This window comes from Aphelocoma coerulescens, chromosome 3, assembly GCF_041296385.1.
Source record: "Aphelocoma coerulescens isolate FSJ_1873_10779 chromosome 3, UR_Acoe_1.0, whole genome shotgun sequence".
NCBI classification, from domain to species: Eukaryota; Metazoa; Chordata; class Aves; order Passeriformes; family Corvidae; genus Aphelocoma; species Aphelocoma coerulescens.
This window is the reverse complement of record NC_091016.1, coordinates 123,404,619-123,430,329: the sequence shown is the minus strand read 5'-3', so window position 1 is coordinate 123,430,329 and position 25,711 is coordinate 123,404,619. Positions and strand designations below refer to the sequence as shown.

At 42.5% G+C, this 25,711-nt stretch overlaps 1 protein-coding gene across 1 annotated transcript in view; it reads left to right on the top strand.

The window, feature by feature from the left end:
* The first annotated feature begins 4,866 nt into the window (after positions 1 to 4,866).
* The window catches only part of MSRA (methionine sulfoxide reductase A), a 235,821-nt gene continuing 214,976 nt past the window's right edge, over positions 4,867 to 25,711 (top strand). Inside the window, exon 1 of the mRNA XM_069011850.1 lies at positions 4,867 to 5,032. Coding sequence (XP_068867951.1) covers positions 4,891 to 5,032 — 142 coding nt within the window. The 5' untranslated portion in view covers positions 4,867 to 4,890. The remainder of the gene's footprint in view (positions 5,033 to 25,711) is intronic.

Genomic DNA, 25,711 nt, shown 5'->3' with positions numbered 1-25,711 from the left:
CCTTGCCTGGGCCACACCTGCCCTGGGCAGAGCTTTGAGAGCTCCTCTGCCAGGCCCTGGGGGCCATGTGTCTCCTGTGTCCTGGGCGATCCCAACAATGTCCCCACACCCACGGACTGTGCAGGCACCAGTGGCACCAGCACCCTGCACAAAGTCACCCGGCCCTGGCTGCCTGGGAAGGTGCCCCTCACTGAACAGAGTTCCAAAGTCATCCTGAGCACAGAGCACGGCAGCACCACTGGCAGGAAACATCAGGAGGCACAGCACGATGCAGGGACAGACCTGCCACCACCCCAGGGCACACATGGTCCACACATGGCATCAGGCTGGAAAGGTGAGGGAAGAAGAGGAGGAAGAACCCTCTGCCCAGAGCTGACAGCAAGCTCAAGGCTCCTGCAGGCAGAGCTGGAGCAGAAATGTAGGATTAGGCCTTTTGAGGGCTCATGATGGAGGAAGGCTGGGTTTGATGTTGTAGCTGTAAATGTAGATGAAGATGATGTCGATGCAGATGTAGATGTAGATGTAGATGTAGACGATGTCGTTCACTGTTCTGCCTTTCCATTAAAACAATTTCATCCATAACCTGTGTCTGCATGGAATGGGGAGGGAGTGCAGGGGGCCCCAGGAAATGGCACCCAAGAGGTGCAAAAGCATCGCTGAGCCCCAAATCAGAGCCACCAAGCCCCGAAGGACAGCAAGGTGTCCCCAGACCTGAGGGACTGCCAGCAGTGCAGGCACTCCTGGAGGGAAACTCCCCATGGGCCTTCCCCAAGGGAAGCAGCCCTTTGGCATGGGAGCCAGGAAAGACGGCGGCATGCCAGACTCACAGACACAGCCCCTGCCCAAAGCAGCCCTGAGCACACCCTGGGCACTATCCTCCCCCCCTGGGGATTTAGGGTCTTCCCCCTGAGGGTCGCTGGGCACTGGAACAGCTCCCCAGGGAATGGGCACAGCCCCAAGGCTGCCAGAGCTCCAGGAGCGTTTGGACACCGCTCTCAGGGATACACAGGGTGGGAATGTTGGGGTGTCTGTGCAGGGCCAGCAGTTGGACTGGATGATCCTCATTGAATCCCTTCCAACTCAGGATATTCTGTGATTCTGTGATTCACTATTTCACAGTTTGATCAGTTATAGAGAAGAACTGGGAAAATTATTTCTGTCAGCAGCTGAGGAGAAGCTGCAGGAGCAATAGTGACAAAGACAAGGGATTGGTACAACTCTAGATCAGTGATTTAAATGGTAACAAGGTCTAGGCACAGAACTCAACCTTCTACATATCTGCCATAATCACCTTTATATTTCTATACTTCTGTAATCAATTCCTTTGGGAGCCCTCGGGAAGTCACAGCAATGTATCTGTGAGGCTGGAAGGTCTAACACTGCTCTTGGACAGATTAATGCACATCCAACCAGGAATCAAGAAACCAGATTATACCGGCTTGGTCTGAGCACCACCATTCAGAATGCTGAATTCCTTACTCACATCTTCATCAAAGCAGGAAAAAAAATCAGGAATTACGTCACTTGAAAACCTGGAGAACGTCCAGAGATGTGCAATGACTTAAGAGAATTAGAAAACATCCTTGACTGTGATGAACTCCCAGAGTCCTGTTTATCTTGTCTTGAGGGATGACCGCAGCCTGCAGCGCTAAGTCTGGATAACAAAACCTGGATAAAAGCAATCTCTTCATTCCAGGGAAGATAAGCTAAACTGTGACGGGTGGGAGCTGAAGCCAACCTAAAAATAAGCTTCGTATTTTTAACAGTAATCAAGCACTGAATAATCCACTAAAGCCTGTGGAGGATCTTCTTTCACTGCATGTTTTCAGATAAAAAAGAGATTGCTTTTCCAGGAGATGCACACTGCAGCACAAACCTGCCTTCCCAATCCCTGTATTTCCACGGAGATGGCCACACAGGGCTTTATCAGTTTCGAGATACGGCAGATTTTGTTACATGGGAAAAACGCATCTATCCCAAACCACAAAGAGTAGGAAATTTAACTCTGATGGATTATGTGTAGGAAATGTCAGGTCCTGGAAAAAAACTGTGTATATTCTGAGCAAGTTCCTAGGACTGGATGAGTAGGAATTTGTGCAAAGCTCTGGCTGAAAGGAGAGAGGTAAGCCCACATCCCTTTTCTTCCTGCTCTCTCTCTCTCTCCTCTCTTTTTCCATCTTCACGGAAAATTTTTAGCATCTGCCATAAAACTGCTCTGCTGGGAATACTGTGATAATTACATGAGAATGCAAGCACTGTGTAGGTGCCATAATCCACGTTTTTTTCCTGATATATTTCTTAATTTAGTGTGTTAGTACATAGAAAGTCTATGTTTAAGTGTAAAGCATAATACACCATAAATAAAAAAATAATCATGTTCTACTGCTTGTTTGGAGAGGTAAAAAAAAATAAGAAAACTTTAAATAAAGTTAGAGTGCAATTTTCAGAGTCTCTCACCCAGACCTCACCCTCTGGAACAAGAGGAGGGGATAGCCCACACTTTCCTGAAGTATAAGTGGGATTTATCTAAATTAAACAGTCTTCTGTTTCCATGGAGCCAACAAGCCCTAAACCCTTGTGAAAATCAGTTTTTATTTGTTAAGCGGCACGATGGCTTATTACCATTTAATACTTGGGATTCAGTGACGAGGCAGGGACAGGGTGCATGAAGTGCCACGCGAACAGGGAATGCCAGGCTGATTCCTGCCCCCAAGAGCTGTAATTTTCCAGCATCAGCAGCCCCGCTGTCACTGCTCTGGATCCCAATCCTTGGCTGTTTTCAGCCTCACAAACGAAAGCAGCTTGACTGGGTGATGGGTGACGAAGCAATTTTTCCTGGAGGAGTTAATGCACTGGAAAGGGCACCCATGATTTAAGGGATACACAGAGTATAAACACTCAAGGACAGCACGTTCAGCATGAAGGATGGCCAGGATCACTGGAGTGGAGGCAAGGCTGGCTTTTCTGCAGATGGAATTTCGGAGCCTATCAGGGCTCTGGAAGATTTCAGCCCCTTCACCTGCGAGGCTGAGCCAAACATGAGCCTGTTTTTCTGCCCCTCACCTTTGACTGCCCTCACGCAGGGAAGGTGGCAATGGAAACAAAACCGGTTGCAAAGAGGCAGAAAAAATTCTAGCTCACAGATGGAGACATTAATTCTGAGGGGGAAATTCCATTGCCATCCATCATGACACTGAGCAGTGCATTTTTTAGGAACATGTTGGCAGATAGGTGTAGTGAGGGTGAAGAGGTGGGCAGTGTAAAAGCAGTGGACGTCATCATCTTTAGTAGTTCTTACAAAGAAAGAGCTGGGAAATGACAGTGTGACCATAATGAAAGAACAACTAATTAGGTGAACACGTTTTAAATCAAATTTACACTTTGTTATTGAGCACTTCTGGTTCTTACTAACTTGTACTATCAAAACATCACAGTTATTTATCGCAAGCATCTCTATATTCATTCATTATTCAATGGACTTTCTCCAGGCTATTACAAGACTTTTTTTGAGGTCACCTGAGGTCCTCTCCAGTCCTGATCTCAGTAATTCTAGTTACCATTACTTAGAAATTTTGTTTGTGTAAAACACCTTGAAAGATTGACTGCAATCTTGGGACTACCTGTGCTCAAAGAGGATGTTGTTCACCTTTCAAACAGAACAGGGAACCTGAAAGCTGAGGTGGGACAGTTTCTCTCTCCTGTTCCTATCTGAATTTTTAATTTTGAAGAAAGCCTGACTCCTAAAACATGATTTTCCTGGTCTACTAGACTGTTTCAAGAGCACCTCAGAATTCTCAATATTGCTGTAAATAACCAACACCTTTATAAATATGAATTAAATTCTAGGCCTCAGGAGTATTGCATCTATGTAAAACCCAACCTGATTATGAACTGAATGGAACTGCATCTGTCATAGACATTTTTTTGAGAGAATTACCTGACCTTCCTCTCAGACTCGGCATTAGTCTTTTTATTATCTTCTCTCTATTCAGCCAACCACTCAACTTTTTCAAAGCCCTCCAGATAAATTTTGTAATCAATAAATATCCTATCCCTTGTCTAGTCCAGTGGAAGGTGTCCCTGCCCATGGCAGAGGCATGGAATGAGATAAACTTTAAGGTCCCTTTCAACCCAAACCATGCTGTGATTGTACAAATCCATGCTGTATTACCCCCAAAAACACAGTGGGTATTTTCCACAAGCACTCACACTCTGATCACATTTTACATATTTTTATTGCAAATATAGGTGCAGAGAATTTTCTCCTGGGATGTTACTTGGAACATCTTCACTGAAAAAATACTCTGCAAAATTGGGATGATACAGTAGATTGCCTAAACATAACACGTCCAAGTGCTGTGTAAATTAACAACCAGAAAAAACATGGAAAAAAATTAAATATATATATTATTGGTAGTTGGAACAAGCTAAGTTTAAATGTCCCAACCCAAACTTTGTGATTATTGTACAAATAAATAAACCACACTACTGCATGAAAGGTATGTATAGCGTGGTTTCCTAAATGCGTCCGCAAAATCCCGTCTAAAAGCGAGAGCGTGGACACGCCAGGTGTGTGTGACACGGACGAGGACATGAGGCGGAGGCGACGTGGACTCCATGAGGGTCCCAAAACATTGGGAACAACGCTGTGGGCAGACTCAGAGCAAGCTGCATTCCACAGAGGTGCTTGCCAGGAACACGGCCCAGTGGGCAGAGCCCATGGAAAGGGGCATTTTGGGATAAAGGCTCACGGACGACACTGGTGGTGCGCCCTTGAGGGACCCCCGAGGCAGCGGCGGGGTACGAGTTACCTTCCCCCGCTGCCGCTCGGCAGGGGGCGCTCTCCCCGCCCCTCCCTCCCCGGGGCTCCCTCACCCCGCCCAGCGGGCGATGTCGCCGCGCCACCGCCTCCACCTCCTGCTCTTCCTCCGCGCCCTCCACGGCTCTGCCATCAGCATGGGCGACTGGGCCTCCCGCCTGCCGCAGGCGAGCGAAGCGCTGCCCGGCAGGACCCAGCGCATGGCGGTGCCAGGTGAGTACTGACTCCGTTTCCTTCCTTTCCTTTCCCTGCCCCCGTTGCCGCCCCGCCGCCGCCGCCCCAGCCGCGCGCTCCTTTCCCGCACTCCGCGCGCGCATGCGCGGTGCCCTCGCGGCGGGGGAGGGCCGCTGCTGCGCGTGCGCGCTGAGGGGCGGGGCGGGGGCGTGGGGAGGAAGATGGCGGCGGGTGCTGCGTTCTGTGAGGGGGGGGACGGGGACGGGGGGGGTAAATGTGCCTTGGGAAGGTGTTTGTGTCGTGGTTTACTCGCGCAGTGACGTTTCTTGTGTGCCGTAAGAATAGGGATTGACGGGTTATTGGAGCAGCCCGCGAGCGCGGCCCTGTGTTTGCCCAGAGAAGCTGTGGCTGCCCCGTCCCTGGAAGTGTTCAGGGTCAGGTTAGACAGGGCTTGGGGCAACTTGGGATAGTGGAAGATGTCCCTGCTCGTAGCAGAGGGTGGAATTGGATGAGGTTTAAGATTCCTTTCCACCCAAACCATCCTGTGATTATTTTCTATAGTCTGTTGTCTATATATTAATTTTCTCTTTAATTCTTATTGAAGCCAGCAATAGGGTTTTAAAGAGATTTCTCTAGGCCTTACTGGTTTTTTAAAACAATACTTAAAATCATTACATGCTGTGTATCTTCTGCGGGTGTTCTAGGAAGAAATTCTTCCCTGTGAGAGTGATGAGGCCCTGGCACAGGTTTCCGACAGAAGCTGTGGCTGCCCCTGGATCCCTGGAAGTGTCCAAGGCCAGGCTGGATGGGGCTTGGAGCAACCTGGGATAGTGGAAGGTGTCCCTGACCATGGCAGGGGGTGGGATGGGATGGGCTTTAAGGTCCTTTCCAACCCAAGCCATTCCATGGTTCTCTTTGCAAATTGCTTTTAAGTTCTTAATAATTTTTCCTCCTTTGAGTAGATGTTTTCCTCCTTTGAGTAGATGTATGCTGTCAGGTAAGCAAAGCAGCAACCCAGAATCCAGGAATTTACTTTCTCACAGCCCTCCTAGGAGCTGAAGGAGTTCCAAGATGACTGTCAGTGCTGTTCAGTAGGAATTTTAGTGGCACTGAGGTGCTCTAATACATGTATTCAATAGCTCACATATGAGGTATTTCTTGAACAAGGTGTTATTTATATGTATTTTTGCTCCAGGCTCCTATGGACCCTAACAAAGTGTGCAAACTTAGGGCATAATTTAAACACACTAAGTACATAAGTACTGGTGGAAGAATTACAAATGGGTGATGGTATAAGCCCAGTGGTCAAGAGGATAATAAATTTTTGCATTGTCTAGATACTTGGTTAGTAGTTGAAAATAGTGGTGAAATTAAAGGTAGCAGGGAGAATATTATGTCTGATGTGGAGAAAATGGAGTCAAAGGAGGGGTGCAGAGGTAGGGTTTGTGCTGTTACAGGAGTGGACTCCAGAGATGATAACCAAGAGTAGCACATTCCCTGGATCAACATGGTACCTTCCTGTTTTTAATGAGAAAAGACTGGGCAGAAGACACACCAAGCTCATTTTATGCTAAGTAAATGCACAGGTAGAATCATTCTGTGCTGCTGTACAAAAAGCATCCTCGTAAGGCCAAATACAATTTTTAGAAATGTTTTTCTGTGGCTAAATGTGGTATTACATATTTAATAACAGCATGACCCTACAGTGAATTGTCAATGTTAAAATAAGATGTAAACTGCACAGAAGAGAATGGCAATTAAAATTTTAGGCTGATGATCAACTTAAGGCTGATTGACCTTGCAGACCCTTGCCATGTTAATAATTCTTGTGAATTGGGAACTAGACCTGGAGCTGGGAGTCTGGGTGAATTCTTACCAGTACAGCATAGAAGAGAGGGATTTTTCCTTTCTCTGCTGTCCAGAGTCACAGTTTGCTTTCTCTGCACTGCAAGCCCATTTAACCTGGCATCCAGCAGGACCACAGCTCCTTCCCAGCAGCTCTGAGATCATCTTGCTCTTCTTGTTGACCTCCCTGGGGTTTCTGTTGGTGTAGACCTGGAATTTTTCCAGGTCTTCTTGGATAAACCTCTGCTGTTTGCTGTGTCTGCCCTCGCTGTGTGTTTAACGCTGCCCTCAGATTTGCTGAGCGTGTTTTCTGTCACATCACTCATGTTGCTGTTGCAGCTATTGAATGATTCTGGCCCCAGCAGCAGCCCCTGGGGTCACCTGTTGCACACCAGACATGAAGGTATTGATCCCTGCCTTTGGAGATTGCTCCTCCTGCCCATTTTTGACATGCAGGCTGCTCGTCCAGCCAGGACTTTGTCAGCTTCCACAGCAAATGCTGTAGGAGAGGGTGTGAGAACCCTGCTGAAGTCAACGTGTGCTACAGCCACTGCTCTGCCTTCCTCTGCAGAGCCATAATTTCAGCCTAAAAAGGCAGCTCAGCCAGACAAGCGTGATTTGCCTTTGGTAAATGTGTTGGTTATTCCTGATTACATTCTTGTTCCCTCTGTTTGGAAATATTTTCCAAGAGAACATACTCCATGATCTCTCCTGGGACTGAGCTGAAGCTGAGCATCCTATACGGGCCTCAATTCTTCTTTTTCCTTTGTTAAAAACGGCTGTTACTGTAGCCCAAATCTCATCATCAGAGATCCCCAATCACCGTGGTTTTTCATTATTTCTCATCTGTAAGTGTTCTGATGGCCACATCAGCAAACTTGCCTCCCAGCTCTGGAAGAACTCCCTATGGCTCCTTGGATTTAAACACATTTAGCTTAAGTAGCCATAACCCATTTTTCCTCATGTTCTTTGCTGCTTTTCTTTCTGATTGTACCAGCCTGGAGAGGTTTTGGAGCAGTTGTTTGTGGAGACTTGTGCAAATGAGGTTTTGAGTACTTCAGTCTTTTCTGTACACACTTCTAGGCTGTCTCCTGTATTCATCAATGCATTTTGATTCTTTCTGAGCTTCTTTTTACTCCTGGAATTTTTGCGGATTCATTTCTTATTGCCGTTTATGTCCCCAGCCAGGTTGAACTCCAGCTTTGGCTTTGCTGATTTTGTGCCTAAATGCTGAGGTGGTGCTTTCTGTGTCTCCTTTGTTGCTTGTTCTTGGTCTCTGCATTTTAGTCCATGAAGCAGTGCTGTGTTTCTGATGAAGTTCCCACTTTTCCTACATGTTTTTTTTGTTCCTTAGCTCTCTTTAGAAAATTTTGGTCAAAATTCAGACCACCCTGAAGGGCCTTTTTCTCCCTCTGGCAGCCTCCCATGGGCTTCTCAGGGGCTGCAGCTCCTCCAAAGGGGCAGAGGAGGGACAGCTCTCATTTCTGCTCCGTGTGACCAGGGACAGGGCCCAGGGAACAGCTGGAGCTGTGTCAGGAGAGGTTTAGGCTGGCTGTCAGGGAAAAGGTTCTTCCTGCAGAGGGTGTTTGAGCACTGGAACAGCTCCCCAGGGAATGGTCACGTTCCCAAGGCTACCAGAGCTCCAGGAGTGTTTGGACACAGCTCTCAGGCCCAGGGTGGGATTGTTGGGGTGTCCTGGGCAGGGTCGGGAGTTGGACTCAACAATCCTTCTGGGTCCCTTCCAGCTCAGGAGATTCTGTGATTCCATGATAATTCCATATATAAGCCAGAGTCTGAGTTCTGAAAGCTGAAAATACTGAATCTGTTTACCTTTCCAGCCTTCCTTTGGATCTCCATCTCCGCTGTCTTGTGGTTACTTAGAGGACTGTTTCACTCTGCAGCCCTGTGCTCTCAAGGAGTTGTGTTTCAGTAGAGTGCAGCTCCGCATCCTGTTCTTCTGTTTTCGGAAGGATTATTCCTACATCCTACATAACCTGTTCTGATCCCTGCTCCAGCTGTGTGTGCTGTGCCAGGTCACTGATTCTTGGCGCATCAGAGGTCTGTGACCACACCTGGACATCCAAGTGAGCCGAGCTCTGCCTGGGTGTGCAGGCACTTGAGGAGAACTTCTGCCAGAGCTCTCTGGACCTGCAGTGTCCAGCCTCTTCACCTTCAGTGATGTTGACAGCCCCTAACTTTCCTCAGTGAAGGGCTGCAGAGCATTTAGCTTCTTGTCTCTTGGAGATCCCACTGATCTACTCCTCATCCTGATGGAATAAAACATCCTTGGAGCTCCTTCCTTGTGCTGCAGCAACTGGGTCTGCCAGAGCAGAGCTCCCAAAAGTGAGGCTGCTGCTGCTGTTGAGATCCCTGTGGAGGAGCACCAGGCTCTCCCCACTGAATTCAGTCTGGAGGGAAGTTGAAGTTCCAGAGGTGTTAGTGCTCACTGAGGATCCAAGAAAATCGTGCAGTTAAATCTGGATAAACCACTCTGCATTAGCTGAAAGGAATACAAACATTAGTAAACTTACTCTTTTTGTAAGCAAGTTGAGTTTATCAGATCTTGTACAAATTCCATAATCTGGGTTTTAGAATTTGTTGTGCTGTTTTCTTGCCTTGCAGTAGAGCACCTGCATTCATTTTTTAAAATTACTTCTTTCATATTCTTGTATAATGGTGCAATATGATGTTGTGCTTTATAGTAAAAACACACATTATTTATTTATTGCTTCTACCTTTCTAGTATAACTCTACTTTTCAGAGTTAATTTTAGTTTGATTGGTGCTGAAACATGGCTGTGTTTTCTGACTATATGAGGATATATTGCTTACACTATTTAATGAACTATTTTATTTTATGACAGTGGTAGGAGCAGTAGTCAAGGAGCCATATGAATGTAGAGATTGAATAACATCTATATATATATATATCTGTATAAATACATATTGATATAGATATATACACAGGTTTTTTCTGTGTATATATCCTGAGGTAGCAATGTGTAATTTTTCTGCTAGATATCCTGAGGTAGCAATGTGTAATAAATTAAAAGAATGTTTTTCCTACTGTTCCCAATGAGCAGTGTCAGAGAATATCTTCTTACACATCTGTAGTGGCTTGACTTTTTTGAGGCAGAGAAAGTCCAGCTCATGGGTAGAGAGCCTTAAGATTGTTTAAACCCATTAAGCCTCTTAGCTTTATATCTAAAGATTAATAGAGCAGTAATTACAAATGTGAAGGAGGTCATGGTGAATTTTAGTCTGACCTTCTGTGTAAAAAAAAAAAAAAAAAAGCACAGCATTGCCATGAATTAATTCTTGCTTGAATCAGATCACACTCTTTAAAGAAAACATCGATTAAAAATGTCATTTGACAGAGGATCCACATGCTCTCCCTGTTAGTCTTTTTTTACCATTCTTAAGACACTGAGCAGAAATTATTGTGGTCAAACCAGTGGCCTGTGGTCTGGTACTTCCATTTGTCTCATCACCATGCTCACCATTAAACTGTGTCCTCAAAATAAGGAATAAAATGAAATATACTCATGTTTATTTCCTCTACTGGTTAAAAGAATTTGTAATCATGGGCAAATACAACATTTTTTCAGACATGATTTTAGTATCACTGTATTTTAGGTCTAAAAGAAAGATTCTTGAGTGAGATTATACATCAGGACAAAACCTCAAAGAAAATAAAGTTTGTCTTAAGGTTTAGGAGGATTTGTTTCTTCAAATTTTTACACCACTTTCTTTTACCTGAATCAGCATTCTACATAATGAATTAACTAGTTGTCCATTTTTATTGAGTTTGTATGAAATATGGGCCAAAAAAAGTGAGACTTGACTTCCATTGCAGTTTAGTGGAGTGTGTTGAATAACAATGTCATACGTGGTTTAGCGCTTTCCAAATTGCAATTTACCTTTCTAACTCAGAAGACTTAATTACTTATTTCTTCATTCTAGGACACAATCTTTGCCTCAAACACACTCAAGCCATCAATTTCCATAAATTATTAAATTTCATTACAATTTTGTTGTGTATGTCAAGATTGAAAGCAAAATGCACAGCAGAGAAACACCTCACCCCAGTGGTTGTTTATTATCTGAAAAAACTTCTCGAATTTGTGGTTACAACTTCTTGCAGGTACATCCAGGATGAATTTCCTTGGAAATCCTGCCTGTCATGGCTTTTTCTAGTGCTCATTTTTTTTTTTTTTGGTGCATTTTGTCAAGTAATTATATTTGCACACTAAACACCTCATTTTCAAGCCAACTGTACAGCTGTAAATATTGTGCTCTCGTTGGAAAGACAGGAATTACTTTTAACCCCCCCATTGCATTTTACATTTTGGAAGGTGCTGCAAGGAGAAGCAAAGATTAAGTCAATTTAAAGAGATTTTTTGTTGTTGTTTGCATGTGCTTTTTTGCTCTTGGAAGCTGGAAAACAGCCACCCAAAGGAAGTTAACAGGCACAGAGGATGCTGGGGAGATGGAAAGCATACAGGAAATATATTTACAGAGCTGCACATCAAGCTGCCAGATGCTGCTCCTGAGGTGGAATAACCCTGCACTTACTTATCACCTCTCACTACATCCCAAGAGAGCTGATGACATCACTCATCACTAAACCCCTCAAAAAATGTAAAAGTAAAAAAAATTTCTGTTGTTCGAGTCCCAGGAGTTGCTGGGGCTCTGCTTAGCATGCGGCTCACAGCCGGAGGGTGCGGAGGAAGCGCTCCCGGGGCTTCTCCTGGCAACAGCTCGGGTTGCTGGGAGACAGCATTGCCTAAATGGGGAGAAACTTCACCCAACTGGCAGCCTCTTGCATGCAAATGAGCCTTGGTGGAGGCTTCTCGTGCTGGTGCCGTAATTTCCCTCTCTGAAATGGAAAAGGAACCCAGAGGGTTGTGTGTGGATGCTGCTATGAGGAGATGGTTCGAAGTCGTGTAATAAAAGGGGATAATTATTCCTGGTGAAGGTAGTTGTGTTACACAGGGCTCAGGAGCTTCTTGTTGCTGCTGTTTTGAAACGGGATGTACATGTCTGAATTAGCCAAATTTGGGGTGTTAAACCTGTCAGTTATGAGAGCTAAACACGAGGCTATATTTACTCAGGTTGTTTTTTCTATCTAGAGAATATTTTAACTGATTTTGTGTGAGTCCTGGGATACATTGGACTGCTTTGGCTGATTGTGTCCATTTATCTTTAGTGCAGGAATGACATTGACTGGACATTTAGGTAACGTTGTGCCCTGGATCCCACATGTTCTTCCATAATTGATTAAGTGAATGTATATCCCAGGCAGAGACATGGAATTAGGCATCCCACTGCTTCTCTTTCCACAGCAGGTAGGAGAGTATGGGGCAAACTTTACATTGCACCAGGAACAGGGTGGGACAGAGCACTGGAGTGGGACAGAGTTAGGCTGTCATAGGTGAAATGGGCACTGGTGTCTTTAGTTCATCAAAAGACATTTAAATCAGGGAAATAGCACCCAGAATGCTGTTTTCTTCCACTGGCTGCCAAAGGGTCCAGTGGCCACTGCAGGGTCCAGTGACCAGCTCACATGGAGGTGTCTGTGTGATAACCAGGTATAGATGGAGTCCTGGCTTTGCTGTCTTCATCACATATCCGTGTAGTTGATATTCAGTATAAAGCCTTTAATTTATTTTTGAGTTATTCTCATTGCCCAGGGTCAAAAGCTGTATTTTTTTTTTAACTCTCTACACCAAATACCAGTTCACAGAATCACATTTTTTTCCTTTTCTTTCTTCAGTTTTCCTGGTTCATGCTCATATACAACACTGTCAATAATGGAGGAAAGAATTTCCAAAGTCAGGTTATCCAAATGAGAGCGAAGTTGTTTACACGTGGAACTGCAGAGGCGCAGCATCTTTAGTTCCTTCAGAACACACAAGGAATAGATAATAAAATAATAAAATAATTGAGAGAAGATAAGTGCAGAATAGCCCTTAAGGCAGATTTAAAGTTGCCTGAATATTTCAGGTATTAATTCCTGTGGTTTAGTCCTTTTGTTCTTTGATGTACAGTATTTCCTTTTGAATTTTTTCAGCTTTAGAAGCTTCTCTGGTTTAATTAATGTCTTCCTGTCAAATTTATACCTTCAAATTACAGTGGCGTACATTGCCTTTACTTCAGGTTTATGTAATTTTACTGAATTTATTTTTACTTTGCAACCATTGAATTATTTGGCTTGTAATTTATTGTGTGATAGGCATTGCTTTATCCTTCCATGCTTATCTTTTAATTATTATGTATGAAATTTCAGTGGTATGGATACATTTGATTATTGCACTTATTTTGTTGCAAATTTTTATGATATGTATGAAACTTCCATTTAAATTTCCAGTACAATTAAAATAATGCACATAAATAAGTCCTTAATACAAATCAGATAAAAACCTGTGCCATAAAACCCATCACAATCCAGGGATGGTTATTGCAGTTTCTTGTGTATTGCTTATCGTTAATTCTTGCTGCAGATAATGCAAAATTGGAATTTAGTGGAGATTGTTTGGGTCTTTGTTTTGAAGATAAGATCTTATTTTCTGTTGAGAAATGTGGCCAGGTAGATGATACCTGTATCTTTAGTATAGTTTGGGCTTGATTTTCTAGGAGCCTCTTGACTTTCTAGGAGCCTCCAGAGATGCTTTAAGGAATGCCCACATTTCAGGAATGGCTGAGCAGCAGAACTCCAGCGGGAACTAGGTTTTTTGGTGTCCCTCGATGTGAGACAGAAATCCCTCACCTTGAGGACATTTGTTTAGACTTGAGGACTTTGGGGGTAGAGATTTGGTGCCTGAGTCTCTGGCTCAGAACTTTTAGGAACCCAGTGAGCAATGAGAAGTGTTGTGTAAGGGATAGACAGTGGAAGTGTCTTTGTGTTTCTGACATTCCCCATTCAAAAAGTGCGAAAAACGCACTTTTTGGTTCATCAAACATTCAACTCATGACAATTTCATCTCAGGACTCCTGAAGTGGGAGCAGGAATCGGGGAGGTCAGGCATTGATGACTTAACAGGCTGGATGAGGGAGGAGAGGGATGACTCCAGACAGCCCGTGGTGGAACTGACAGGGTCTGGTACATGTGTATGGCAGAGTGGGATCACAGGATAATCCAGGTTGGAAGGGGCTTTGGGAGATCATTGATTTATGGGATCAGTAGATTGGCAGCTGATCTGCTTGTTTCGGAGAGGAAATGTCTGCAGTCATCTGTTCCTTTCAAATGTTGAGCTTACATTTTGAAAAACGGCAAAATTCCAAGTCAGGGAATCAGTGGCTGATTTCCTGATACGTTTTAGCAAACTGCAGTAAGATTTTGTCTAAGATCATCACGATCAAAATAACTGCACCAGAGATAACATTACGATATATAGGGTCTATGTAGACTGTTTATATTGCTTGCTTTCTTTTGTTTATGTTCTTCCCTAAGGATTCTCCTTCTTACCTAAACAGGGATGTGCAAACTTCCTTCTGCACTGACTGAGCTTGATCTGATGTGTGCCGGGGAGCAGAGATAAAATCTCATCTGGAAGAGTTTGTGCTCAGACAACTTCTAATAAAATAAGCTTCTCACAGAATAATAATGCTTCATTTCAGTAGGATCCTGAGTGACAATTTTCCAAGTTACTACTCAGAAAGGGAACAGGAGAGGGAAGAAATGAGCAGGCAAGCCAAATGTAGAGGGTGGATTATTAAGCAGAATGTCCTAATATGTTCTAATACATCTTTATATGAAGAAGAAAAATACTCATAAGGTGACCTAGAGATAAGTTTACAGTTGGTTCATAAGATATGTATTTCAGAACTTCAGAACTTAGAAAAGATCCATTTTTTTTTTTTTTATCAGTTTTAGGATGTTCTGATCCTCCTCTGCTTTCTTAGCATTTCTCATAAATACAGTCATAAATGGGTATAACTGCCCTGGAGTCCAGCTGCATCCTCTGGAATGAAGCAGCAGGACCAACAGCCCATCTGTTTGCCACATTCACTTCTGAAGTTCTGCTTCTGAAAGGTGTCTTCTGATGTTGTTGGCAGCTGAACACAATTCCTGCTGAAAACCCGTGTTCTGAGCACTGAAGGGATTTAGGGTAGGACATCACAGCTCGTATCTTACTGTTGAGTGGCTTTAATGCATTTGTTTTCTTACCAGTCATCCACACTTTTTGCTATTTGATTTAATCTGGTCCCTTGTGCCATTCTTAGTCATCAAACTGCTTTTCAACCGACCTGAAAGACTCTGTCATTTACTGGAGGAGGATTCCATCCCACTCAGGCAGAGCTGGATGCAGGCTAACACTGTGTATCCAGCATGGGAATTGTGGATTGTTTCTGTGACTGTGATTGTGCCCCTGGTTGTGGACGTGAACATGACTTGGATCCTCCTTAAATCCTTGGAGAGATCCTGGGTCTGTCCTTTCCCTGGTCAACCAGTACGTTCCTCTGAAATTCCTAGATTTGGAACTGTTCTCAGTCATGGGTTGGACTCAGCATCATTTTTTGGATGTGGTTGGCTGTGCCTGGGCTGGTGACACGAGTCCAGAGGATGGGATATGAAGGAACATTTAGCAGGATTTGGGTGTTCCTCCGTCCAGTCCTTGGTGAGATGGAATTGCAGACTTCCACACTCACCCTTTGGCATTAAGTAACTCATTTCTCCTTAAGTCATGGTTTAAGGAGTCATCTTTGTGTTAAATATTCTCACACCAATTAAGACCTACTCAGTGTTTATTTAATTTACAACAACTGAAAGCAAACTTTTTGAGAGAGAGGCAAGAAAATCATCAAATGTGTATTTTATCCTTGTGGATACCTGTGCACAGACGTTCCCAGGTACTCCTGTTGTGAAACTATTAAGTATAATGGAAGCAGAAAATGAGGAAAAACCAGCACTCTCTGGGCTGATGGCTGGATGAAGATGAGGAATTCTGAGATACTGCTCTCTGTAGAACTGTTTAAAATACTTAATTTGTGAAAATTCAGTAATTGAACACAAAGCACTTTGTTCCTGAATTTTACAATAAACCCCTTGCTTAGTGCAAAATAAAGAGTATGTTCTTATTCCTCACACCTGGAATTATGAAACCCTAACCTGACCAACCTATGGATAAATTCTCTTAGTTACTTGATTTTTTAGAGCCTCCATTTTCATAATAATTGAAGATATTTGAGATTTTCTAGCCACAAGTCTATTTTCACTCCATCCAAGTTAACTTGTGGATTTTATTATGACTAACTATTTCTACCTCAAGTTCTGTGCATTTATTTTTCGTGTTCCACACTGCAGTCAGTTTTTAAATGGCACTCACCCCTGGCTGTGGAGCTGGGCTCCCAACATTTTGGGTTTTTTTAAGTATCTGTTTTTCTCCTGAGACCTAAAGGGGATAATAAACAATTAATGGTACCAATGGTATTTAAAAACCCATGTAGCACTTTATATTGGAAGTGTTCTCGGTGGTACTGGACAAAGAGAATGGGAAAATATTTTAATCTAGGAATATAAATTCTGTTGGATATACTCTGGAGACCATCTGGTCCTAAGGAAACTGAAGAATACATTTAGTGGAGATTGACCCATGGATTTGGAATTTCAAATTGGGGCAGAATGCCAACACATGATGAGCAGTTGAAGGATAATCCCGCAGTGATTTTAGGAAGTTGTTGACAGCTTCCCATAGAGTTTGGTCTTGTCATTTATTTGCCTTGCAAAGCTGGAGGACTTCACCCCACGGTGTGACAGCGCCAGCCCTAAACCCACCGGGCTCGTGGATCCGCTGCTTTGATTTTCACCTGGATTCAGCTGGAACTCTCCATTCCTGGGGCTAATGTTTTCCAAGGCACGGGAAGGACCACAGTCAGGCATATATGATGTTGTCAAAATGACAAATGGTAAATGCAGGTGGTAGGGGGGCAGCTGCCAGGAGGAGACAGCCCATCCTGGACCAGAATTAACTGGGGACGTCAAAACTGTGCAAAACAAGCTGCCAAAAGTGGTCCTTGTATTGATTGACTTTGGGAAATCTGCAGGACCTGAGGCCCTTGCAGGTCTAGTCCTTCATATTCAGATTTGTCATGCCTTTATTCTTGTGTTTTTTAATATTTTTTCCATTTTATTTGATTGATTTTTGGAATGTTGACTTCAGCTCTCGCTGTCTTCCCTTGCCACTTCTGGATGGCTGCAGTATTACTTTTTTTCTTTCCTTCTCAGTATTTCTTTTCATTATATTGGTCTCTATGTAATAGCTACAGTCACTCACTTACATGTTCTTAGAGCTTCCCCAGTGTTTGGCTGTTTAATAATAAAACGCAGGAAAGTGGAGAGCCCATAGGAAATTCTTTGTCATCATCTCTTTATGAGCAGCCCAGGTAAAAGTTGCCTTTTTCCTGTCACATGATGCACTTTCACCCTTCAATAATAAATCAGAGAAGTATCTGGCTCCAAAATTAGATTCCTAAAAACCTCTAGCTTGTCCTCAGAGGAATTGGCTTCACTTATTTCTAATGGGAGTGCCCAGAAATTGTAACAGGAGTGTGATAGCAGAAAGACTGACAGAGTTAGCCCTGATATGCCAGATATGCTGGTGTTTTTATTCTTAAGAATAAAATGTTTTGGGGAACTGTCACACCCACATTGACCTCGTATCAGGTGGTCAGGATGAAGCATTACACAGCTTTCATTGGTCCATGGCACTGAGGTGTTCCAAGGAAGAGAAAAGGGAAATAAAAGCTATACCTGACATTTGAAAGTAACTCTTTGGGGTTGTATTCCAAATAGAACAGCTTAAATGAATGAGTTACTTCTTCTATTCCAAAGTTTTCCACTTGGGAGGTGGGAAATCTTCACAGGTGCACTGGGACAGGTATCCAGGTATACCACACTGGGGAGACACAGGGACGTTTGAGAGAGGTGGAAAAATACATGGATAAAAGGGAGTAAGATGACATCAGGAGGCTTTCACTGGGAGAATTTAAAATAAATGAATTCTAGGGGCATCATGGTGAAATGCATAAAAGATCACAGAATCATTAGGTTTGGAGAAGAGCTCCAAGATCATCGAGTCCAAGATGAAAAAAAGAATTTGAAATGTGATAACCAAGGCACAGACCAATATTAATCTTTTCCTAATTCTTCAAAGAAAGATCAGTGATAGCTAAGATATTGCAAAAGAATAAATTTGGGGATTTTTATCTGAGCATGGGGTTGTAGATAGTGTTGAAGGACAGAGCTCCGCGTTCTTCTGTAATGGTAGAAAACAAAGATGGTCAAATTTGGACTGGAGATGGATAGGAGAATACTTGGAGTGATGAGGAATTCAACTCTTTCCATATTTTGTGCATTGGAAGAGAATAACATCAAAGAAACTTCAGTGGGACAGCTGGAGAGAGGAGAATGTTCAGGAGAAAAATGTGAGGGTAAAAAAGCATTTTATGGAGTCACTAATACAGAACCTGGTGTCAGGTTGAGTTATCTGGGAGTTGAGGACTGGATTATTGCAGCCTTCCAAGGAAAAATCCATAGACTTTGAGCAAGAAGGAGAAAGGAAAGGAAAGGAAAGGAAAGGAAAGGAAAGGAAAGGAAAGGAAAGGAAAGGAAAGGAAAGGAAAGGAAAGGAAAGGAAAGGAAAGGAAAGGAAAGGAAAGGAAAGGAAAGGAAAGGAAAGGAAAGGAAAGGAAAGGAAAGGAAAGGAAAGGAAAGGAAAGGAAAGGAAAGGAAAGGAAAGGAAAGGAAAGAAGGAAAGGAAAGGAAAGGAAAGGAAAGGAAAGGAAAAGGAAAGGAAAGGAAAGGAAAGGAAAGGAAAGGAAAGGAAAGGAAAGGAAAGGAAAGGGAAAGGAAAGGGCTGTCTTCAGAACTGTGGGAGACAGTAAGAAGAAGAGCAAATTGGAGAAGCTGAAGGGGGAACACAGTGAAAAACAGGCAGAAAACATGAAAAAAGGCCCAAAACAAGGTGTGGAGAAAGTTTTGTGTTTTCTTCCTATCTGGAGGATACTGAGCGCTCGACTGATTGGCCTGGAAACTTCTTTATGTGAAGGGGGAGAAATGAAGGAGGAGAAATGAGTTCCATTGAAAGATATCAACACCTTGGATTGGAGGATGATGCATCTTGAAAGGTGTCACAGAGGGAGGTGGGAGCAGTTCCGATGGAGTGGAGCAGACCTGCAGTTGGAGTCCTTAAGAGGAGAGAGAGAGGGAATTAGGAGAGCTGCAGTAAACTACACCTTGGAAAAAAAGCCTTTAAGGCAGGAAGAGTGGAGTCATTCCTGCACATGAGATCCACTCTCGTTGGATCCTCTGCCTTTGGAGCAGCATTTTGAGGGCTAAAATAAGGCTCTTCATCCTGTTAGGAAATTCTTTTCAGGAGAACATTGGGCTGCTCAGGAATTTATTTGTTTTTCCTGCCTTACTTTCACTGAGAGTAATGAAGGAATAGTTAAACTAGTTCATCTCTATTGGAATTATATATATATTTTTAATATAGCTGAAGTCCACTGTTGTCAATACATACATTTTTTGAAGGAAAACTAATTAAAAGCTGAGCATTTAATAGTGACTGCTGCAGTAGTGTAGCCTTTCAGAGTTAATTCCACTGTCAATAATTTCCATGAGATCTTTTTGTTCCCGTGTTGATGCCTGAGAGGTCTTTCAGTAAAGGCAAAGTGACACATTAGAGTTTGTTGTCAAGTGCACAAAGAAAAGAAATAGAAAAATTTTATACATAGGAGTGTTTTTTCCCCAGGTTAGCCTGTCACGAGGATGCGAGGTGCAAATGGAAATGGGGGAGTGTGCAATATTTGAGGCAAAAATCTGATTTTGAAGTTAACGGTGTTTCTTCTGGAGTTGGGAGGCTGCTGGGAGAAACGTGGATGGGTCTGTTGCAGTCACTGGAAACAAGACAAGGGGAGCATTGGGTGGATGTCTAAGGTCTGAAGGACAGAGAAATAACCTGTTTTTTAAAAAAAATCCTCAGATAAGGTCTTCCAACCTCTGGCAAAACGTAACCTTTAGAAACAGAGAGGGACTTCCTTGGATATTGGGAAAAAGTTCTTCCCTGTGAGGGTGGGGAGGCTCTGGCACAGGTTTCCCAGAGAAGCTGTGGCTGCCCCTGGATCCCTGCAAGTGTCCATGGCCAGGTTGGATGGGGTTTGGAGCAACCTGGGATAGTGGAAGGTGTGGCTGGCCATGTCAAGGGGCTGGAACAGGGTGGTCTTTAAGGTCCCTTCCAGCCGAAACCATTCTATGATCCTGTGAACTTCTGAGACTCTCTATTGAATAAACTTACAAAATTAAACACTTTGGGAAGTTTTTTTCCCTTGGAATATTCTATTTAGCTCATTAATGTAATGCATGTATTTTAAAAAGTTGGCATTTTGCCTTGGCAAATAGCTTGAAGATAAAAGAAAGTTTATTCCTGTAATTTTCCTCACATGAGTTCTTGTCATTTAGAATATCTTGAATGAAGTTCCAAATATAATTTTCCATCCTTAAAGTCTTGCATCACATCAGAAAATTTCCCACCAGAGTTGACTGTTAATGCTGAGCCATTTCTGCTCTGTGTGCCACAAGAACTTGAGCTGCTGAACTAACAGATGACATCATTGGATCTACGGATGTGGGGAGATTTTTTGTGTAGGAGCTGGGATCCAATTCCTTATTAATTTTCAGCTGATTTTTAATAATGGTGGAATTGAGAAGAACTGGTGGTTTTCAAGCTGGAGTTCAGATAAAGTTAAAATGTGCGTGACTTCCGAGTGTGATCTTAATTCAGATCTATACATCTCCTGCTCCTGGCGTCTTCCCATGATTCTGGGGAGGAGAGAATGAAAACACATTATTTTAAGGAGTATTTGGTGCTTATTAAAATTACACATACGCCCGCCTTCCAAAGAGTCTTGATTTACTGCAGGTTGTTCATGTGTCGCATGCGGACATTTTTTAGTGAGCAGATTTCTTATCCCTGCGAGAACAGGGAATGGCTTCCAGTGCTCCACGATTCCGGGAGCACAAACGTTACATCCATTGTAAAAGGTAGGGAACCATGAAATCTGTAAAGCTGATTTGGCAGGAGCAGCGGCTGTTGGTGCCAAGATTTGGTTACTGACCCACAGTTTCCTGTTTGGAAATCTATTAATTGATTCGCAAAGAGCATCTTTTTGGAAAACAAGGATTCAGACAGGCTGGCACAGGCTGGAGCTCCGCCAAGACTGCTCGGGAAGGTTGCCATGCTGGGAGCGAGCGAGCGAGAGAGCGAGAGAGCGAGCGAGGCGAGGGAAGAAAAAAAGGCAAGACTTGGCACGGCTCAGTCAAATCAGCTTCTTTTGTCTGCTGTCTCGGCTTGAGCTTCGCGAAAGAAAACCGTCCTGGGGTACAGAAAAACTCACAACTTTTTTTTTTGGTTTTCAAACTTCCGTCGCTTTTTAAGTCTCTTGGGCTCTTGGGAAGTGGTGGTGACATTAAATGACGTCCAGTTAGCAGTGAGCAGAGAAATAAAAGCCTTTAATGAAGCCTCCACAATGTCAGTTTGTACATATGGGAAATACGATATTTGGTGATTTTTTTTTTTTTTTTCCCCTATGTCTGATTAAACTGTAAGGGAGCCGAGTAACTTGGAAGAATACAGAGGGAATGTGTAAATAAAAGGGAGAATTTTCATTTTTTGCAGCAAAACAAAAACTTTTCATCGACACAAACATGCTTTAAAACCAAACCTGACCTCCTTTGGAATACGTTCGGAACGGGAATTCCAGCGTTTCTCTCTACAGAAACGAACTTTTAATGGAACCTCCTTAAAGATTTCATCTGACCCAGCAGCGAAGTAAGAGTAGAGAGAAAGTTGTGACACCTCAATAGAAAAGTGAGTATGTTCTTAAAGCCACAACGTTTGTTTCTGCTGCTTGGTGCTGTCCTGGCTCCACGTCCTAGCCTTTAGGGACAAACCTGAAGACCAGCAGGACACGCCGAAGACACCCAGGCTATGCCTGAAGGGCAAAATCAGAGTGTGGTTATTCTGCTCCTGCTCTCAAACATTCCCTTCAGTGCATCTTCCTAGAGAGCATCTGAAATCGCTGAATTTTCTACTTTTAGAAGCAACAAGAGATGGAAAAATATCGGCTGCTGCCAAGTGAGGAATGTTTGAAGATGACACAGTTGATGGCACTGGATATGGAAACTTCAGTTTGTAGTTACAGGACCTGTTTGCTGCAAACAGTGAAAAAATCTGCTCTTTTCTCAGGAATTAAAAGAAAATGGATTAAAAAAATCACTGATGGCTGAAGCATGGACGCCTTACGATTTCAATAAAAATTAAGCACCTGAAAGTCCATTGTTTTCTCCAAAGGTGCCTGGATTTTCAGGGAGACAGGTACCTGCTTTCTGATTTCCTGGGAGCAAATATGATCACACTGCCTATTAGGCCTGGATGTGCTGGGATTATCCTCCTGCTGCTGTGACAATCAGCATTATTATTTCAGGGAGTAACTGTAAACCGTAGATTTTTACGGATCGGCTTCGCTTGGAGTAAGTATTACCCTACCCTTAAAAACTGGATTGTTCAGCCTGTGAGATGTGCAATTCCTGGCATGCTGCACAAGTACATTTCCCTAATTCTTCCCTGATGAAGGGAAGAAACAACATTAATGGAAAGGTTTTTAATAGGAATGTGTTTGTGTTTTAACTGTGCATCGTGGCATTTGGATTATGAGACTGCTAAAATTAACTGGTCTTTTTGATGATGTCAAAAACTTGGGTTACTTAATATTACATTAAATTGGTTTCTTAGCAAGATCTGTCTGATTTTTACTACATCAGTGAGCCTTTTGAAAGGTACTGTAGTTAAATAGTGGGTAAGATGCTGTTGTGATTAATATTTGGTTCACTGAAACCTTTTAATAGGGTTTGTTAGGGAGTTTTGAAGAAAAATTTCTGTTATCACACAGCAGCCCTGTCTTTCTAAATCCTTGAAAAACATCCTCAACAGCCCTGTGTGGGAATAGGTATCCTGTGGGGGATTTCAGATGGATCCTGGGTGGAAGGGGAGTGTTTGGAGGAGTTGAGTTCTGCTCTCTGTGTGGTTCTTGTCTGTTGTTCCTGTGCAGGCATTACCATGGGATGGGCTCAGGGACACGGGCATGTGCTGGGCTGAGTTTGCACCACAACAGTGTCCTAAGTTTGTCTGTCCGTGGGGAATTCTGGAAGGAATTCCCTTTATTTCTCAGAAATCGTGTGCAGTCTCAAAGCATCTGCTGTTTTCTTTAATCACAACATTCCTAACCAAATCTTTACTGGGTGCCCCTATTAAAATTCAGAAAACAACAGAAACCATTTATTGTGCTGCCTCTAAGGAAAATAATAAAATGACCATTACATTTCTGAGTGCTACATTAAAATAACTGTATTTCTCTCTTGAGTACCTACATAATTTCATAAATTCGGGTTTTAAACACGATCAACATGTGGGTGCTTGCAGTGCATTTATAAAGAGAAATATTTGTACAAATATTTCAACATCTGTGGACACTGAAATTATTTTGAAGCAGTTCCTACAATGTTGGAAACACTGTTTATCTCTGAAATACCTCGTCAGTACATTTTGGTTTCCTAAATGAGATACACACCACTGCACATTTCTTTTGGCCTACATAATAAAATATTTTTTCTTTCTGCTAAACTCTTTGATTTTAAAAGTTCATCTAAGTGCTGATTTTTTGGAAAATATCCCAACTTGGCAAGTTAAAAATGAAACTGGAATCGCAAGGCTTAAATGGTTGGAATCTGAACATTGGTTGGATTGCATGCACATGGAATTTGTGGTGTAATTTCACATGGTTTATTGTATTTATATATTTTCTTTACCAGCTGGAGTCTACTGGATACTTTAATCTGATTATTCATTGCCACCATTCATCTATGATCCTTAATTATTGGTTAGGTTTAATAACTTCATAAATGAACAATTTGTGTTTAATTCTTAATGAATCATTAATACCTATTTTAGATTGGACTGTATAGTTCCTTAACGTGGGCATATTTCAGTGTGGAGGTGAGGGTTGGTGGTTGGGGTTTAATTTGATTTTTCTTACTGAACCACAGATAATATTTCACATTAGAACATCATGTTTGATGCTGTGATGGGCCAATGTCTGATTTCACTTGTGGCAATTAATAGGAGATAAACCAATGTTTACTCTGCTGTTTTAATTAGTATCAAAGTAGTTTGAGATCAAAATGGACCTGGAATGGGCTTCGTTTGTGCCTTTTATATTGGTATATTAAAGCATTTTAAAAATGAACGCTTACTCTGAACCCCTGTGGTTATTGGACAAGGAAGAGATGAGCAATTCTCAGTGTGACTGTCGATTCTCCCTAAATATGGCTGTAGGAGAAGAAAATAAATGTTAAAATGCAGTTTATGGAGGTTTTGGGTGTTATTTTGCATTCCTGTAGCCATGGGAGATTATCTTGATATTCTGCTTATGGTAGAACTCCATGTGCTGCCATTGCTGAGGTGTCCTCAGCGTCTATAACAATATTTTAAATTTTTTTTTTTTAAATTTCTCTTTGGTATATATTTTAAGGCCCTTTCCATTTACCATTTACTATTTACCATAACTCCAGAATAATTGCTTATTTTGTAGTCCACCATTCCACGGTGTTTTCTCTTGGCACAGTGGGATTGACTTGGGTGGAATTCCACTCCTTTATTCCATATAGGCCACAGTCCTCATCCTTGCCACAGAAATTTTGAGCAAAATCTATATAATTTTGTCCACTGTACCTCTTAAAATAGCATTTAAGTGAGTTGAGTAACTTTTGAAGTCATTGTGGAGGAATAAACACCTTTAGGAGGTGATTAGGGAGGCTGTCCCATCAGTTCTGTGAGTCACTGTCTTTATTGACCATAAAAAAATGGAAAATAGAAGAAAAAATTGAAGAATATAAAAATATTAATTTGTAATATTTTAAAGTTATATTGTCTGCTATATTCTCATTTATTTATAGATGAGGAATAGCTCACAGTTGTTTAGGACCTGACTGAGTCTGATAATTTTGTTACAAAAATTGTTGTAGAAATAATAGAAGCTTGTACTCTTGATAATTATGGACATCTATGTTTTTCCTATTTTTTTTCTATAATTAAGTTATGCCCAGTGTACATCTGTTCCTCTGAGTCACTACAGCAGTTCTTCCATATTTATTGGATGCTATGGAATTGCAAATGTTTTAAGGGATAAATTATAGTTCATGCAAAAAACTCCTGTTATTGTCTCTCCTTTACATTTGTTTAATCACCTATTTTTTGTAAGTTTGCCACGATCAAGCAGTGTCTTGGTGTCATCATTTCTGCTGTTTGCTGCTGACCTCTTCAGCCTGTGTCAAATTCTGGTTTGTCTGAAGTTGCAACTTCTGTACTATGAAATATTGGGGTTTTAAAACAGGAAATACACAATGTTTGCAGCACTGTTTCCTCTGTGTGCTCTTATCTTGTTAATCAACAGATCAGTAGGAGAGAAGTCAGGGAATATCCAATCCCTGAGTTTGAGCAGGGACACCTTCCAGCATCCCAGGTTGCACCAAGCCCTGTCCAGCGTGGCCTTGGGCACTTCCAGGGATGGGACATCCACCACCTCCCTGGGCAGCTGGTCCATGGCTGATGTTTCAGACACTTCCAGATCCATATTTTTGGAATTAATCAGATCCCAAGAAAAGTGTCTCCCTCATACGGACACAACACTTTTACTGAATGCCAACGGAAACTGGAAGGTCTGAAGAAAGGTTTGGTTTGAGTTCACTAAACTGCAATGAAAAGATCTTCCATATAAATTATTACTAAAAAATAAGAGAAGAAGCATGAAAAAACCA